Here is a 17,290-nt window from a genome sequence, read left to right as displayed (position 1 = left end):
TGACCACGGACATTAATGAGAACATAGAAGTACATGGACTTATGCAATTGGTAGGAAGTGTGCTGCAACACTTTACACACACATGCACAAACACACACACACACACTGCTTCAGAAGAATTAAAGAGGAATTAATGCATTATAAAGCTTCTCCAAACATGTACCAACCTGTTCCAGTGTCTCCGTGTGCACGAGAGCTTAACACTCCAGCTGAAAATCTGTCTCTCTGTCTCTCTGTGTCTCTTTCTGTCTCTCTCTCCCTTCTGTCACTTCCCCTCTTCCCTCCTCTCTGTGTAAAGTCCAGCAGCTAAATATAAAGCACTTGTTTAAGGCACACACTCCGTCCTAGCCAGCCATGAGGTTTATTTCTGTCTCTGATCTGAAAGTTCTCAAAAGTCCAGAATGGAGAACGCTGAAGGCACAGAGAAGCTGAACACGCCGAGGTGGAGCTGCTGAGACTCAACACCACTGAGCTGCACGGGAGCTAAAAAGATGAGCGTGTGTGTGTGTGTGTGTGTGTGTGTGAGTGTGAGTGTGTGTGAGTGTGTGAGTGATCCTCTCCATGGCTCCTCCTGTTGTTTCCTCCAACATGACTGAGTGTGTTTACACAGACGATAGAAACCAACCTCCTCGTGTCAGGGTTCTCCCAGCATTAGGTAAGTAATAAAGCGGTGTGTGTGTGTGTGTGTGTGTGAGAAATAATAAACAAGTGAGAGGTGATTTGAAGCTGACGTACTGCTAGTCTCGATGTGTTTTATTCCTTTTACACCACAACAACTTTTTAGTTTTTTTTAAACTACATTAAATGTTCTGTGAACACTGGAGACTCCTTCCTTCAGTTAGGACCTAAATAAACCAAACCTTACAGATTTTATTAAGTACAAACTGAGCCGTTACTATGGAAACGGTATCGCGTCGGTGCAAGCGCATTAATACTGTATAAACCTGCGTTACTGTCAGAGCTTCTGTATCAGAATCCAGAATGTTACAGCAATTTAACTCTGGGTAAAAGCTTTTAAAGTGCACTGGACAAATAGCACTATGGATTGTCTTTTCGGTAATGGAGAGAGAAACTATTGGCACCCCCATAAAGAGGAGCGGTCCTGTTCATCTCGGACTGACACACGCAGAGCGACATTTCTTAAAGTTTCTTTAAGTTTCTTAAGCCTCTGCATGCTAGCTTTTTAAAATGAGATTTTTTGTTTCACTTTACGTTTGTTTTCATTCGATACTCCTGATCCACTCCTAATCCAAAAATCTCTTTTTAAGTCCGATCACATAGCGCTTACGTTTCCTCCATCCCTGATCCGGACCTCGTATGAATGATCTAGAGTGTTCTGTGACTCAGGATCTGAGCTCATGTTTCCTCGTTTCTGGAGCTCCACCATGTCTTCATTCCTCAGATGCTCGGCAGGAATACACACACACACACACACACACACACACTCCACTAGAGGAAGCACATTAAACAGAGCTAATACTATAAAGAGCAGTCAGCAGTTAAAGATTCAACTAAATGTGTGTGTTGGTAAAGAGAGAGAGAGAGAGAGAGAGAGATATTTATGGACTGGGTGATATAAGAGCGGAGGTCATTCTTTAAACTTTGACCCCGATTAACCCAAAATATCAATCATCTCTACAGCTACTGTTTATCTGACCTACTGTATTTTTAATTCAGTTTTTTTGTAAACAGATATTTCTGTATACATCTGACCTTGAGTGTGTTGTACTGTATACTACTGTATACTGTATACGCCACGGCTCGAAAAGTGTGTACTCACCCCCCCAAAGTTGGGGTGAACATTTCCTGTAAAACCAGTGGTTAGCGCTCTGACCTCTCAGCTCCAGGGTCGAGGGTTCGAGTCCCACCTGGGTGTGTGTGTGTGTGTGTGTGTGTGTGTGTGGAGTTTGCATGTTCTCCCCGTGCCTGGTGGGCTTCCACTGGTTTGCTCCCACAGTCCGAAGACACGCAAATTAGCCTAACTGGTTGTTGTAAATAGATTAAACTGGTGTTTAAACGAAATGAGAAGTTTGACAGCAAAATAAGATAAATCCTTTTTGTTGTTTTTTTTGCAGCTTTGAAAAAAATAAGTGGCTAGAAGTATTACTTTAATATTCTGTGCACGGTTTCTTCGAGTTAAAATGGGCTTCAAAAGCAAAATGCCAAAATATGATGTCTAAAAATGTTTAGGATTTTGTATATTTGTATGATTTTTCAAAAAAACTCCACCTTAGTGGACAAAAAAAAACCTTTGGATCTTATTAGTGATGGGTCGTTCATGAACTATTGGTTCTTTTTGAACGAGTCTTCAACGTGACTCAGAAGAACGAGTAGAGTGAGAGTGATTCATTTATTTTCTACTGCTCGCGCATGGGCATGTACATCTGTGGATTATGAACAGGAAACAGAAATCTCATGAGTCTTCTAGTCCAAGTCGTTTGGTCTTTTGTCACGTGACTCCCATAGACGCTACGCCGTGCAATAGATTCAAAAGAATGAACAATTCGGACCAGAAGATATAAAGGTGAGCTGCTCATCCTGTTTATTATAACATGTCCTCCGCTGCATTGTAATACTTTCATTACTGGAACTTTAGGCAAAATGTATGTATGTAGACGTGTTGGGGATCTGTTTATTTATGATGTAACATTTATTTTATTTCTGATTAAAAGAACAAAATGAACTAAATGACTGAAAAAAAGATTTGTTATTTTTGATAAAATAAGATTCAAAGAACTGAGTCACTAAAATGATTCATCACTAGATCTTACCAGTGGAACAGAAGGTTACAAAACTTCATCACATAGCTAACACTAATGGATCACTCACACACACACGCACACACACACAGTAGCTCTGCTACACTGATCACATGACAGAAGCAAGCAATGCGATTGGCTATTTCGGAAGCGCAGGGTTTTTGTTGTGTAATGTGGGAACTCCGTGCCATGGTTTGCCTAAAAGGTGGAGGTTCAAAGCATCTAGATGAGAAGGATATGGATGTTGTTTTATTCAAAATTTTGTTATCAACTTTTTGCATGTAAAGCCATAGATAGATAGATATACTTTATTGATCCCGTATGTAAATTATTGTGTTTTTAGCAGATCACACATACAGCAACGAGGGGCAGATTTCAGTGCTAAAATCTACGTACAAAACCAGTCACAGAAGCACTTTCAGTAAGAACACACATCTAATAAGGTTCTGTTGTTTTAAACAACACGCCGTCTCTGCACTAATAACTTCTAAGTTGTTCTGAATCGCCTCTGAACCGTCTGTATCGTTTTTTATTCACGGCTAACACTTAGCTACAAAGCTAACTAGCGTCCAATACAAGGCTGAATCCCAAATCCGTCTCTAACCCCTGATCAAGCGCACTACTTAAAGTGTGGAACTAGTGTGCTAGCTTTAGGTTTGGGCTTCAATCCTTGAACAGTTAATTAGCTTTTAGGTAGAGAGTGTGAACGGTCAGTATTAGTTAATGTTACCTGCACACCATTTTATGAAGCGTAAAGCGCAGCGTATTCCATTTAATTTGCAACAGAACGCTGACGCTAGCGTTAGCAAATGCAAGCAAAATCCAGGAGGAGTCACATATTTGTACAGCGTCTGAGCTAATCACGTGATTACACCAAATCAAACTTCTGCAAACTAATATCCTTATTAACTTCTTCACCAATTTTCACATGCTTGTTCGCTAGGTCATCTTTTTATTATTGTTTGGTTCTAAAATACACCAGGAATGTAATTATTGACGAAAAATAGACAGTTCACTGTTGTGACTAGGGTCATGGTAGTCATGTGACTGCGAAAGGTCAATAGTGAGTAAAAGTCTGAAATAGTTTTTTTTTTATCTTGTTTTGCAGTCCAACTCTTTATTTAGTGCATAAACCTGTGCTTTTATCAACGAATCCCCGATTTTGCAGGAGCTGAGCATCAGGACACGGTTTTGATTGTAGGATGAAATCCATCCACAGCGTTAAAAGAAAAATGATCAGAGATAAGAAACTCGCTTCCTGGTATAACGATCACACGCGCACTTTAAAACAGACCGCTCGGAAATTAGAACGTAAATGTCTCATCAACTTTTTCAATAACAAAATCATAAATATTGGGCAAATTTAAGTGATACAGATGATAAACTAATCACATCACATCAGAACCTAGAACACTTTTGAGACTACTTGAAAAGAACGAACTAATTTCACTCATGTCTTTTTCAAAATCGTCAGTCTGTATCTTAGATCCTATCCCGACACATTTTCTTAAGCAGATAGTTTTAACAATAACAGAACCCCTGTTGAGAATAATGAACTCTTCACTCAGCAGTGGGTATGTTCCCAAATCCTTTAAATTAGCGGTTATTAAACCACTAATCAGGAAACCTGACTTTGACCCCCATCAGCTGTCCAATTACAGGCCGATCAAACCTCCCCTTAATCTCTACGATTCAGTAAAAGATAGTAGCAGAGCAGCTACAGTATGTTCACATCTACACAGAAATAGTTTAATCGAACTGTCTGAGTCAAGGTTTAGGCCTCACCACAGCACAGAGACACACATGTAGACAGCAGTAAATGACCTCCTATTGGCCTCTCATCAGGGTTGCTTCAATCCTTCCTGATATGAGTTCATCAGAGGGACAACCTACGTTAGATGTTTTGGAGATAAAGTCAGAGAGGCCAGATTGAGGTGGTTTGGACATGTTCAGAGGAGAGATTGTGAATATATCGGTAGAAGGATGCTGAGGTTGGAACTGCCAGGCAGGAGGTCTAGAGGAAGACCAAAGAGGAGATTTATGGATACAGTGAGAGAGGACATGAAGTTAGTTGGTGTGAGAGAAGAGGATGCAGAGGATAGGGTTAGATGGAGGCAGATGATTCGCTGTGGAGACCCCTGAAAGGGAACAGCCCAAAGACAAAGAAGATCAGGGTTGCTTCAATATACTTGTAATACTCAACACTGCAGCTTTTGACACCATTGATTATAATATTCTCCTTCACAGATTAGAAAATAATCCCCCACCCTCATTCAGGAAGTGATGGATCTGAAGGACATTCAACCTCCTTCCTTTTGTTCTCCTCTCTATGCCTTTCCACATCTCCCTAGCATCATTGGTGGTAAAATATTCCTGTATCCTCTGGGCATATATGACTTTTGCCCTCCTGATGGCTGTGTCCAGGTTTCTCCTTGCTGCTCTCAGTACCACTGCATCTCCAGACTTGAAAGCGTTGTCCTGCCCCCTTAAAAGAGAACGCACCTCTCCATTCAGCCTGGGTTTCTGATTAGGACGTATGATTATTTTTCTTGTGGTAGTGACATTATTAATACATTTGCTGGTGTATCCACACACTGTTGATGCATAATCGTCCAGGTCCACGCTTCCATCATGAGTTGCTGCCACTCAGACCCTGTCCTCTGCCTCCCCTTTGGTCCTCCTCCTGCCTGGCAGTTCCAATCTCTCCTCTGAATGTCCAAACTACCTCAATCTGACCTCTCTGACTTTATCTCCAAAACATCTAACATGGCTTGTCTGTCTGAGGGACTCATTCTTGATCACATGGAATAATGGCCTTCTGTTTTTAAAACAACAAGAGACTGGAGAGTTTCTAATGTTTCTAGACATTCTGAGTTAATAGGACAGATATTTTTAGAGTGACTGACAGATAGGCAGACAGACATATAGAGAGGCAGGCAGGCAGACAGATAAACTTATAGATAGAAAGACAGACAGCAAGCAAAGGCAGAAAGAGGAACATACTGTAGGTAGATAGAAAGACATTTAGGAAGACACGAGTGAACAGATAGATAGATAGATAGATAGATAGATAGATAGATAGATAGATAGAAATGAGACAGATGGTTGAACAGATAAGCAGACCAAAATATACAGACAGAAATAGATAGGCAAAAATTAGAAGCAGACAAAGACATAGACGGAAATTAATACAGGCACAGAGAGACAGACGGACAGCTAGCTGGACAAAAGAACATATACAGAGAGACACACAAAGGCAGACAGACTAATAAAAACAGAAAACTGATACAAATCAACAGAGAGAAAGACAGATAGACGACCAGTCAGTCAGACAGAGACAGAAAGACAGACAGAAAGACAGAGAGAGAGAGGCACCATAGATAAAAATTAAATAGAAATGGACAAAGACATAACTAGAAATTTAAGTAAAGATAAATTGACGAGACAGATAAGAGACATGGGACAGACAAAAAGTCAGACAGACAGACAGACAGACAGATGAATAAATGAAACCCGAGGCACGGATTATTTTTTTGGAATATTATTTTTTAATAAAATCTGCACACATAAATGCATTTTCCGTACATTAAAATATAAAAGTTTATATAAGACTTTCTCAAAAGAAGAAACAGCATCAAGAAAACAAAATGTGCATTTTCTCCTTAACGCTGACGAAAGACAGAAAGAAGTGTGACTAAAACGAAGAAGGCCTCAGCGTGGGTGAGGGGAGAGCGAGAGCCGAACGGGTAACGACGGGGAAAATAAAAAAGAAAGGCCACGAAGAGAAAAGGCAAAGAAAGGAACGTAAAAGTGAACCGTACTGAAGGAAACACAGTGGGTTCTCCTTCATGTCGTTTAAGTGTTGAGTCGCTCGATGGAACGCAGTACCAGGAGGAGATGAGTTCCCCCTCAACACCATGACAAATAGTCAAATAATAAAAATAAGATCAATCTGGAAGTGAGGGAAGCGTTCGTCTGTTTTCTCTATGCTGTTGTTCTCAGATGTTTTTTTGTTCTTTTTCTCTTTTGGCACAAATCCATCTGCCAGGCATGCAGAGCTTCTGCCTTCCAACATCAACCACATCCGAACCTCGTGCCTTCATTTGGACAGAGCCTTCCTGATGTTCTCGACATCCATCTGAAACGCACAGACAGCTGGATGAAAAATCAAACGTTCTCCTCCTCAGAATAGTCCAGTTCCTTGTTAGAATGAGTGAAGAACCCTGAGAGAAGGTCTACTAATCTTTAGGTTTCTCACAAACTCCTCAAATCATCTCTACAGTTTACTCTGAGGGTTCTTTACAGAACATTGTGTGTGTTACACCTCATATAACGGCTTCTTTGTGCTTCTGATACACAGACAGCATTTTTATTTGCATAGGAAAATAATTCCACGTTACCGGCTCCTGCTCACCTGCAGAGATAAGCGCATCCTTTTCTCCTCGTCTAGTTCACTCACAAGCTGCTTCATCTCTTGTCTGGGAAAAAAGGAAATGAGTTCAATCCAGTGGAATTAACGAGACAGAAAGACAGACAGGCAGATAGATAGATAGACGCAAAAAATAAGCAAAAAAACAACAACAAATGGACAGAAATATAGACAGAAGACAGACAGTGGTGTAAAAAAAGTGTAGGCAGGCAGACAATTAGGCAGACAGGAGCAAGGAACCCTGAAGAAGTCTTTCCTTTCAAACGTCTCCTTCATACTGACCTCAAACTAATGATCTAATGATCTTTTCCATCTGTCTCTTTCCTCTCTTTCCTAATATCTTTATCCTCTACCTTCCTTTTCCAACTTTCTATCTCTGAGCTTCTCCTCCTACTCTCTTACCTTCCTCTAGAGGTCACTGTTTAAATCGTCTCCCATGCTTTCTTTCTAAATGTTCCCAAATCCAAGTCTTGCTTTCCTCAAGAAATTTAACCGTTTCTCTTCTTCCTAATAGACATTGTCCTTCTCTCTTCTAATTACCTTCCTCTATCTTTCACACTGCTACATGCACCTGTCTTTCTGAGCATCCTCCACATGCTTCAAAATGTCCAGGATAAACATCTATCTGCTTTCCAATTCCTCCATCCCTCATTCCACACATCTCTGTCTACTTTCGAAACATCTCCAATTCCCTCTGAAACACCTCCCTCTTCTGTCCAAAGTTGTCCATTTCTCCTCGAAGCAAACATCTTGTGTGTCTCCACCTGTCTTATCACTTCACACTTACATTTTCTCCTACTTTTATAATCTCTTTTTCCTCTTCTCGATCACAGCTAAACATCTTCACCATTCCAGAATCCTCCCTCATTTATCCATCCATCCATGACCCCCTCTTTCCAAATGCCACAAATATTATAAATCATCTCCTTCTCTTTTCCAAACTTCTCCAGCCTTCCTTATGAACTTCTCCATAACTCTTTCCAAATATCTCAATACTCTTTCTCCTATTAACACCTTAAACAGCATCCGTTTAAGTATCTCCATCCCTCTTAAACATCACTTCTCACTGACTTTCCCACTCATCTCTCTTTCTCTCTCTCTCTTTAAACATCTCTACCCCTTCATCCCTACTTGTGCTGGCTCTTCATTAGCTCCACGGTGGTCTTCAGCTCTCTGAGTTGAGCTCTGAGCTCCTCCAGCGTGGTGGAACCCTGCTCGCTCTTCATCTTGGCCTCCATGGAGGGAGAGTGAGGCCTGAGTGCAATGGGGCCAGGAGTCGGGGCCAGAGTCGAGGGCTTGAAGGACCTCTCAGGAGCCTGTAGAGAACAAATCCAAGTGGGGTTTAGAACATCATGTTCTACAAACAAACACATTCGCTGGTCTCCTGAGCATCATCTGTGTGTCAGGCCTCAGTCTCTGTGTGAGTGTGTGTTTGTGTCGTGGGTAACATCGCCCCATGTGGTGGGATCGGGGAATGCATGCGAAGGTAAGGAAGGTGACAAGGTGAGGTTGAGGGTGGGTGGTGGGTGTGGGAGGAGGGGGAGGGGCTTACTGTGATGACAGGCAATGCCTTGGTCAGCTTCTTGGTGCTGTCTAGAGGTTTGGGAGGGAATGAGTCCGGCTCGTCCTTCCCCTTCTCCTTCTCCTTCTCCTTCTGCTCGTCCTCCATAGACAGCGAGTCCAGGAGGTCAGGGCCGGAGACAGAGGACTGAGGAAGACATGGAGATAACAGAACACACACACACACACACACACACACACACACACACACACACAACATTAAGCTGACTTTGCACAAAAGAAGTGATTTTCACTCATTTATATACTTCAAAGTGAAGATCAGACACTCCAACTCGAACTAAATGTAACTTTCCATATTGTGTCAAAGAAAGTTTCAGTGTTTTTAGGTTTCCTGTGTTTGTAAAAAGATCTTTAAGTGTTTTATAATTCAGCACAACATATCATTTCTAAGTAACTTCAACCAGCAATTTTTTATTCAAATCTTTAAATGTAAAATTCAAATTAATTGTAATTTTCATATATTTGTTTCTAATGTTTGAATTATAATTATTTAATGTATCAATATTCATAAATATAAAGTTCTAAAGTGACATTTGTAGACTATTAAAGCTTTATAGACTATTGAAGCGGCTCGAAATCGTTAATCAGCTGTGGGAGGAGTCTAAGGTCCCATTACTGATTAATATTCATGACTTGTCTGTGACACGCATTGTTTATTAATGAGGAGCTTCTGTATTTACGTGACAGTAAAAGTCAATTAATTTATTCTTTTAAAGTGGTTTAAATTATTCAGTACCGAAACCTTAGTGATTTGCTTATTTGCATAAACATGGAACTTTCGCCGATTTATTTTTTGGCACCATTACTTTAGTCTTGCTGTGACTTTTGGACTCAATGTCCCATGTGTGTGTGTGTGTGTGTGTGTGTGTGTGTGTGTTTCCTCACAGATGTGAAGATCTGAGAGCGAGGTCGACGGTCTGTGACTCGAGGTCTGGAGGCAGTGGGGTGACTCAGCTTCTCTGTGGAGGTGACGACGGAGTCAAAGTCGTCTGCATCTTACACACACACACACACACACACATTTGTACGTTATACAATAGGCAGGAAATATTGATACCTCGGAGGGAAGGATCATACAGGCATGACGTTGTAATAAATGTAATGACATCATCGCACTTCACACTCACCGACTTCAGACGTTTTGTCTGATGACATCCGATCTAAGGCTATACCGGAACTGTCAGACCTACACACACACACACACACACACACACACACATTTTAGTATTCATATTTCTTCTCATTACATCTGTATGAGCCTGATGTCTGTGGGCGTGGCTATACATGTGACATCACTGAATGCTATTCTAACGCATATATAACGCGACAGTGATATGCTAATTATTATAAAATGATGAGGAAAAGTGTGAGGGATGAATGTGACAATGTGTTGTCATGGCAACACAACTACAGTACATTATGACAAAACACTGACAAACATGAGCGAGTTCTCTAGCAGCTATTTAACTCTTAGTTAATGTTCAGACTATCAGAGATACAAAATAAGTGATGCTGCTAATTTGTATATTTACACAAAATCATGCATCCTGTTTTATTTATTTTTTTATATTTATATTTTATTTATTTAACTCGACACTGATTATTTGAATAGCTGTAGTTATCAGAATCTGCATCTGTGTGATCAGAACCCTGAGTTTAGAAGCAGGTAATAGAGCAGGACTGACTGTACGCTGGGCGCGGCCGGTCTCTCGGGTCGCTCGGGCCGTTTAGGGGGCAGGGACGAGGGCCGGTTCATGGAGTTGTTGCTCTTCGGGGGTAAAGGCTTCTTCGGTGGAAAAACAGGAAGCACCGGCTTCTGGACCTCGACCAACTTGATTTCATCACCTGGACATCATCATCATCATCATCATCATCATCATCAAAAGAATTAAAAGAATCTTTTTTTTTTTGCTCTAATTCAGAACGTTTGTTGCGCCCTAACTCACTAACACACTAACACACTTCTCTGTTTCCCTTTAGAACACTTTTACACTTCATCATCATCATCATCAAATTAATCAATTTCACACTGATTTAGGATCCGAATTGGTGAAACTGATCCTTTTGATTTGTTTTATGTGGATGATGATGATGATGGACTGTGAAAGTGTTCTAACAGCATGGCTTTGTTTAATCAGTGTAGCATTTTATAGCTCTTACACTCAATGAGTTAGTCTCTCTTTCTCCCTCACACACACACACACACACACATACACACACACACGTGCGCGTGTTAGAGCAGCCAGAGCGCAACAAGCAACATCGGAAGGCTCCTGAGGCCTTTGAGGAGAGCCGGGTTAGTGTGCAGAGGGGGGTTCTGGGGAGGTCAGGCTACCTTTCTCCTCGGCTCGCTGTGGGAGGGACTCGGGCCGTTCGGGAGGAACCTTTTTAACCTCTGGCTTTTTGTCTATGGGTCAGGACACACACACATCACACACTGTTTTACTAACCCCCCTGTTGGATGTCACCATCCCCAAAAGTGCATTGTGGGTAATTATTACTCTCTTGAATGCTCTTCCAAGCAATAAAGTGTTTCAGCCACAAGAGGGAGCTATAATGTACATTATTCTCATTTCAGCTTCAATCAAAAACTCACTGCATTATAAATTATATATAAATTACATACATAACAACACATAGAAAACCCACAGAATATAATCAGCCAATAGAAAGACAATAAAAAAATTATGCAAATTATAAAAAAGAACGGGACTAAAACAAAAATCATGCTATTTATTGTTGTTAAAATATTTTAATTGTTCTATTATTATTATGATTATTGTATTTTTTGTAACCTGATAATATTTTTTCTTATTATTTTCTTCCTTATTTTTTTTTTACAATGAGCTTTAGGGATAGAAATTTCCTACATAAATACTACGACTTCTACTACTACCAATAATAATAATTATTATTTTTACAATATATTTCTCACTTCAAACACAGATATTTGTTTTTCTCGCTAATATTTCAGTTCAGACTCTTTACATTATTACAAAAGCTGATATTTACTGAGGTTTAATAATAGAAAAAAGGTTTAAGCTACATCAAATAACATAAAATAAAACGTTATTAAAAGTTTATTAATATTGAAAAATTTCACAATAAAAATCAAATAATAATAACGTCACACTATTGAATCTGACCTCATCTAAATATCTCTAAAAATCTAAAATAAAGAAAGAAATAAATTTAGAATAAAATAACAGAGAAGTAAAGGGGAACTTGATAAATAAAATTAAAGAATAAAAATAAATAAACTGTAAACGGCAGTAATACTGAAACTGAAAGCGAGCGCGGACACGAGGAGAGACTTTACCTGCGATGTGTTTGGTACTGGGTGCTGCAGGAGGAGGAGGTTTCTTAGGCCTCTGTAAACACACACATGATGTTAAACCACACCCACACACACACACACACACACACACACACACACACACAGAGTACATGCACATATTTACTTTACATACAGGATCAGGTCATAAGAGGAGACACTAATCTACAGGTAAAGGGTTTTACAGGGAGGCGGAGGAGCACCAGGGCACCAGGGCGAGTGTGTGTGTGTGTGTAGTGTCTGTAGACTGAGACCCTCTCTGAGGGAGTAAATGTTCTACTGTAGTCTCGAGGAAGAACCAGATCGTACCTCTTTCTCCACCTCGGGGACAAAAAGCTTCACAAAGTTGTCAGGAAACACACCCTGTTTACCGTTCACCTCCCCGAGCCACCAGCCTGCGTCGGCACACTCCTACACACACACACACACACACACACACACACACACACACACACACGTGCCCGCACACACACAAATCACAGAATTAAATTTGCATGGGATGCAGTGAGAAACGCCTCAGTGCCCTTATTTACATTATTTTGTATATTAATCTGGAAATCATGAATATTAATGAGTCTATGCTAAAGTGCAAAGAAAGGAGGGATAAACTCCGCCCTGTTCACTACACAGGGTTGATCATCACACTGCTGTTAGTCACTATGTTGTGCGCTAAATCCCTGACGCTAATGCTAAAACACACACTCACACACACTCACACACACTCACCCTACTGACGATGGCGACGATCTCTCCCTCCTTGATTGTCAGCTCGTCCTCGTTCTGAGCGTCGTACGGGAACAAGACTTTACAAAACTCCTTCGTTACTATGGAAACCATAACATAGCAGATTAACGCACATTAATAAGAACCTGCACTACTGCCAGAGCCGCGGTTAGAGAGAATTAATCAACACCTTCTGACCAATCAGAGCGCAGAACTCGCCGGCCTTTTTTCTGCTAAAATTTCTTTGATCTTTATTAAAGTTTTTTTTATATATATATTTTTTTTACATTTTTAATAACACATGATATTCACTAACTTTCGTGATAATTAATAAAGATTCTGGAGAAAAAATACTCCAGGAAGTGTCATTCACTTGCTCACTGATTACCATTTATATTTTTTGATGCAACAAAACAGCGTCAGCTGAGACTTTCAGACTTTCCAAAAAACAGGGCGTGGCCAAAGTACATGAAAGAAAAGGTCTGCATTCTGGACGGATTGCGCTGTAATGAAATGCGGTTTTAGTAGATATATGTGTGTGTGTGTCCTTCAACTTTACCTTTGGCCTTGTTTTCAGGTTCCGTCTTCATGGCTTCCTGAGGAACAGACGGCGCTGGTTTCTTCAGCTGCGAGACAGAGAGACAGAGAGACAGAGAGAGGACATTTACTCCTCACACACACCGAGAAACATCTCTACAGCTTCACACTCGTTTAAAATGGAAGGAGCTATTAATATACACGAATATGCAGATATAATATTAACCCACATCTCGCTGCCCTCTACAACATCTGGTGTAAACTGATTAGCGAGTCCAGGCGCCTCCTCGCGGGTCGCGTCCACTCCGTTACGGGTTTTACTTCAATCGTTTTCTTACTCCGCACATCCATGACATCATCATAACTTCCTTTCCTTTTAATCTGTAGACTTGGATTCATTTCATGTATGAACTATGAGGTGCTCAATATTATTAGCAGTTAGCTAAATGACTAGCCATTGTGTCCAGTGTTAATGATTTCATTAAGTCATAGGTCATATAAGGACATGGGAGTATTTCTTAATTTGCATATTTATGGATATTCAAATTTCATAAGGAGTGGTTTTATTCACATTATGGTTTTGTGTAAATAAATAATTCAGTGTTTTTCCAACGATTTTAAACATTTACATATTTGCATTTTTTTAATGAACTATTTTATTTTTTTCATTTCATTTCTTTCAATTGTACAAAATGACCTTTTGACTTGTAAAACATGTTGCTAAGACACACACACACACACACACACACACACACACACACGCAGACATGCAGACATATATATACACACCTTTCATTTTCCTGTTTGGTGTTTTTTCACTCACTATAAATAAATAAAGCATCCTGTGTGTGTGTGTCTGCGTGTGTGTGTGTGTGTGTCTGCGTGTGTGTGTTCGTGTGAACAGTTCAGTACAGAAAAGACACACTGGTTCCACAAACATGGACAAGGAGTCTTTCCATCTCCACACTCTTAAAACACACACACACACACACACACACACACACGGACACACACACACACACACACACACACACAGAGCTCTGTTCAGTCAGGAAAGCCCCACACCCCCCCTTCCCCCGCCCTCTTCCTCTCTGCTTCAGGACAGCCACGCCGGAGACGCGCTAACGAGAGTCATGTGGTCCCTAAGTGCTAACGCTGCATTTCAGGAACATCAGGCCAACATCTGGATCCTGCGCGGCCCCCGGGGGAACACGCGGACTCTCCGGACCCCCGCAGTCACCACATCACTTCCTGTTAATGAGAACTACGTCCCCGAGAGACCCCCAGCTTCGTCCACGCTCCGACAGCCGCTGATCACGCGCCTCTAACGCTCCTCTCTAACAGTAATTTTATAAAGCTCAGACACCTCTCACACTTCACACCACACACACACACACACACACACACACACACACCTTTCACAACTCGGACAGAAACTTAGACGTGAGAAACCTCAAAAGAGAGAAGAAGAAGAAAAAGCAGCTTGTTTTTACCTCGCTCTCCTCCGCGCAACAGAATCCTCACCAGTCAAAAGCTCCAGGTGTGACTGAGTGTGTGTGTGAGTGTGTGTGAGTGTGAGTGTGTGTGTGAGTGTGTGTGTGTGCAAGTGTGCATGTTTTGCATAAGGGGGAGTGTGACGTTTTGGTTTGTGGTGGAGTTCACACCCCCAAGTGACATGGAACACTCGCAGTATTACTTCTCCTTTAGCGCTGAGAGAGAGAGAGCGCTGTGCATAAGTATTCACCCCCCCTCAACACTGTGTAATCTGGAACCAAATAGATTTAAAGATGGGGATTTTGAATCTATAGAACGTAAACCATAATATTGAGGTGTGTGTGTGTGTGTGTGTGTGTGTGTGTGTGTGTGTGTGTGCGCGCACATTGGAATTTCTATATTTATCACAAAGTTATGTTGTGTTTGCGTGAGGATTTAGACGTGAGAGACGAGGTGTGTGCAGGTGAAGTGTCACATGTTCCAGTTTCAGTACACACACACACACACACACACACACACACACGTGGTGAGATCAGTGTTGGGACAGAGTGGTTCTTCAGGAGGAGAACTTGAAGGCTCTCTGTCCAATCTAACAGCAACAGCAGGAAGTTCAGAAGCGTGCAGATGTTAGGGCTGAGCATTTAATCCAGTTTCAATTTCAATTATGACTTTGGCAATACATTTTCTGACAATTATGAAATTAAGATAATTAGGACTAAATGATTATGAAATGAGTATTTTTTTTACAGTGATGATCTAGGAGGCGAAGCTTCACCTCAGTAATCCATCACCTCCTTGTACTTTATGGCAGTGCGCGTTTAACCCTCAAAGAACCCACTCTCACCCAGGCTGTGGTGTTTATCTGTGGTGTTCACGTCTGTAGTATTTAAGTCTGTGGTGTTTACGTCTGTGGTGTTGTAACGTCTGTGGTGTTTACGTCTGTAGTATTTAAGTCTGTGGTGTTTACGTCTGTGGTGTTTTTGTCTGTGGTCTTCACGCCTGTGGTGTTTTTGTCTGTGGTGTTTATCTCCACTGGCAGAAACACCAGGATGTTTAAGTTAAAGCTGAATACATGCACAATGTTTAAGTTATCGTGTTAAATAATGATTGTGACTATAATTTTTCGAGAAGGAGACTCAGTGCAGGAGAGACTCAGGTCGGCTTGTGGTGATTTTTAAGCAATCTGAGGATCCAAAAACTTTCAGCACGATCTGAACTGAAATGTTAAAATAAAGGATGTTTATGAGAAGAAAGGAAGCAGCAGGTGAGGCAACAGGAAGGAAAACAGCTTCCCTTTATACACACCAGGAGTAATAACCGCCCTGACAATCTGAGAGAAATGGCAGTCGTAAACTGTGATGTGGTGCGGGTTCTCCGTGGGTTCTCCGTGGGTTCTCCGTGGGTTCTCCTGTAACACGTCGTACTGAGGTCAGCGCTTCCTCGGGAGAAACACGATACCTCGGTGACACAATAAATGTATTTCTGACCTTTAAACGCTAAATGCGTTTTACAAATTAAACTGCATTAATCCCAAACACGTCTCCTGAAGAGAGCGCAGCAGTGATACGGGCGTGTCTCTGGGGTTATGAGTATGCAAAGCAGCTCATGGTAAAGACGTGGCCGGGCTCGGATGCGGTTTTTTTTCCCAGCTCAAGGTCTCAGAATCGTATTTGAAAACACATTTCCATATTTTCTCGTTTTAAATAAAGCTCATGCTTAGGCAGCGTTTCCATGCCGACGTCAAATAAATAAAAATGCACCCCTGGAGCAGACAGGGGACTTGGGGACTTGCCCAAGGGCCCAACAGCGGCAACATGGCAGAGCTGGGGCTCGAACTGCTGATCTTCCGATCCATAACTCAGAGCATTAACACACTGAGCCACCCCAGCTCACACTCCAGTGTAGACACCGGCGTAACAACAACAACAATAATGACAACAACAACGACTTCCTGTTTCCTGAACCTGGAACAGTGTAAAGGACAAAGAGTGACAGAGAGAGAGAGGAGACATCAGTCAGGGACAGAGGACGCGGTCCTTCCTGAAGGACCATCAGGGGCGTCTCACACGCCAATGCCACACCCTAACGCAACTAAACACACTTTAATGGAAACGGATGTTTATTATTTATTAATTATTAGTTATAATGAAATATTATTTGTATATTATTTATTAAAATAAGTTTCCTTAAAAACATCTGCCGGCCGCCCTCAACCATTTCTGCTTTTTTTTTCTGTTGTGATTTGAAAGCAAAATTTCATTACAAAGAAATCTCATTATCCGCTTGTTTTTCCAAAATAAAAGTAACTTGTGATTAAAGATCATAAACACGTGCACACACACAAGGACTTTTATTCTCACGCCCAGCTGCACGTCTCAGATGATTCATGTGTTTCGTCCCTCATCAGATTCTAAGCTCTTTGATTTCACATGC

The 17,290-nt window shown here is 41.2% G+C and overlaps 2 protein-coding genes across 5 annotated transcripts in view; both read right to left on the bottom strand.

The window, feature by feature from the left end:
- The window catches only part of map3k15 (mitogen-activated protein kinase kinase kinase 15), a 46,755-nt gene extending 46,174 nt beyond the window's left edge, over positions 1 to 581 (bottom strand). Inside the window, exon 1 of the mRNA XM_053487533.1 lies at positions 168 to 581. The gene's annotated coding sequence lies outside the window, so the exon portion shown is untranslated. The remainder of the gene's footprint in view (positions 1 to 167) is intronic.
- A 5,703-nt stretch (positions 582 to 6,284) lies between these two features.
- The window catches only part of sh3kbp1 (SH3-domain kinase binding protein 1), a 57,400-nt gene continuing 46,394 nt past the window's right edge, over positions 6,285 to 17,290 (bottom strand). For 2 of the 4 annotated variants that reach the window (XM_053487540.1, XM_053487541.1), the window contains exons 7-18: positions 13,386 to 13,452; positions 12,830 to 12,927; positions 12,413 to 12,514; positions 12,089 to 12,140; positions 11,105 to 11,176; positions 10,455 to 10,614; positions 9,897 to 9,955; positions 9,655 to 9,764; positions 8,741 to 8,896; positions 8,320 to 8,504; positions 7,174 to 7,237; positions 6,285 to 6,897 (exon numbers count right to left, since the gene is read on the bottom strand). In XM_053487540.1, coding sequence (XP_053343515.1) covers positions 6,859 to 6,897; positions 7,174 to 7,237; positions 8,320 to 8,504; positions 8,741 to 8,896; positions 9,655 to 9,764; positions 9,897 to 9,955; positions 10,455 to 10,614; positions 11,105 to 11,176; positions 12,089 to 12,140; positions 12,413 to 12,514; positions 12,830 to 12,927; positions 13,386 to 13,452 — 1,164 coding nt within the window. In that variant the 3' untranslated portion in view covers positions 6,285 to 6,858. The remainder of the gene's footprint in view (positions 6,898 to 7,173; positions 7,238 to 8,319; positions 8,505 to 8,740; positions 8,897 to 9,654; positions 9,765 to 9,896; positions 9,956 to 10,454; positions 10,615 to 11,104; positions 11,177 to 12,088; positions 12,141 to 12,412; positions 12,515 to 12,829; positions 12,928 to 13,385; positions 13,453 to 17,290) is intronic. The other 2 variants (XM_053487542.1, XM_053487543.1) reach the window with 2 other exon arrangements.

This window comes from Clarias gariepinus, chromosome 26 (genome assembly GCF_024256425.1).
Source record: "Clarias gariepinus isolate MV-2021 ecotype Netherlands chromosome 26, CGAR_prim_01v2, whole genome shotgun sequence".
In the NCBI taxonomy this organism is placed as follows: Eukaryota; Metazoa; Chordata; class Actinopteri; order Siluriformes; family Clariidae; genus Clarias; species Clarias gariepinus.
The sequence above is the reverse complement of the archived record's forward strand: the minus strand, read 5'-3'. Positions and strand labels throughout refer to the sequence as shown.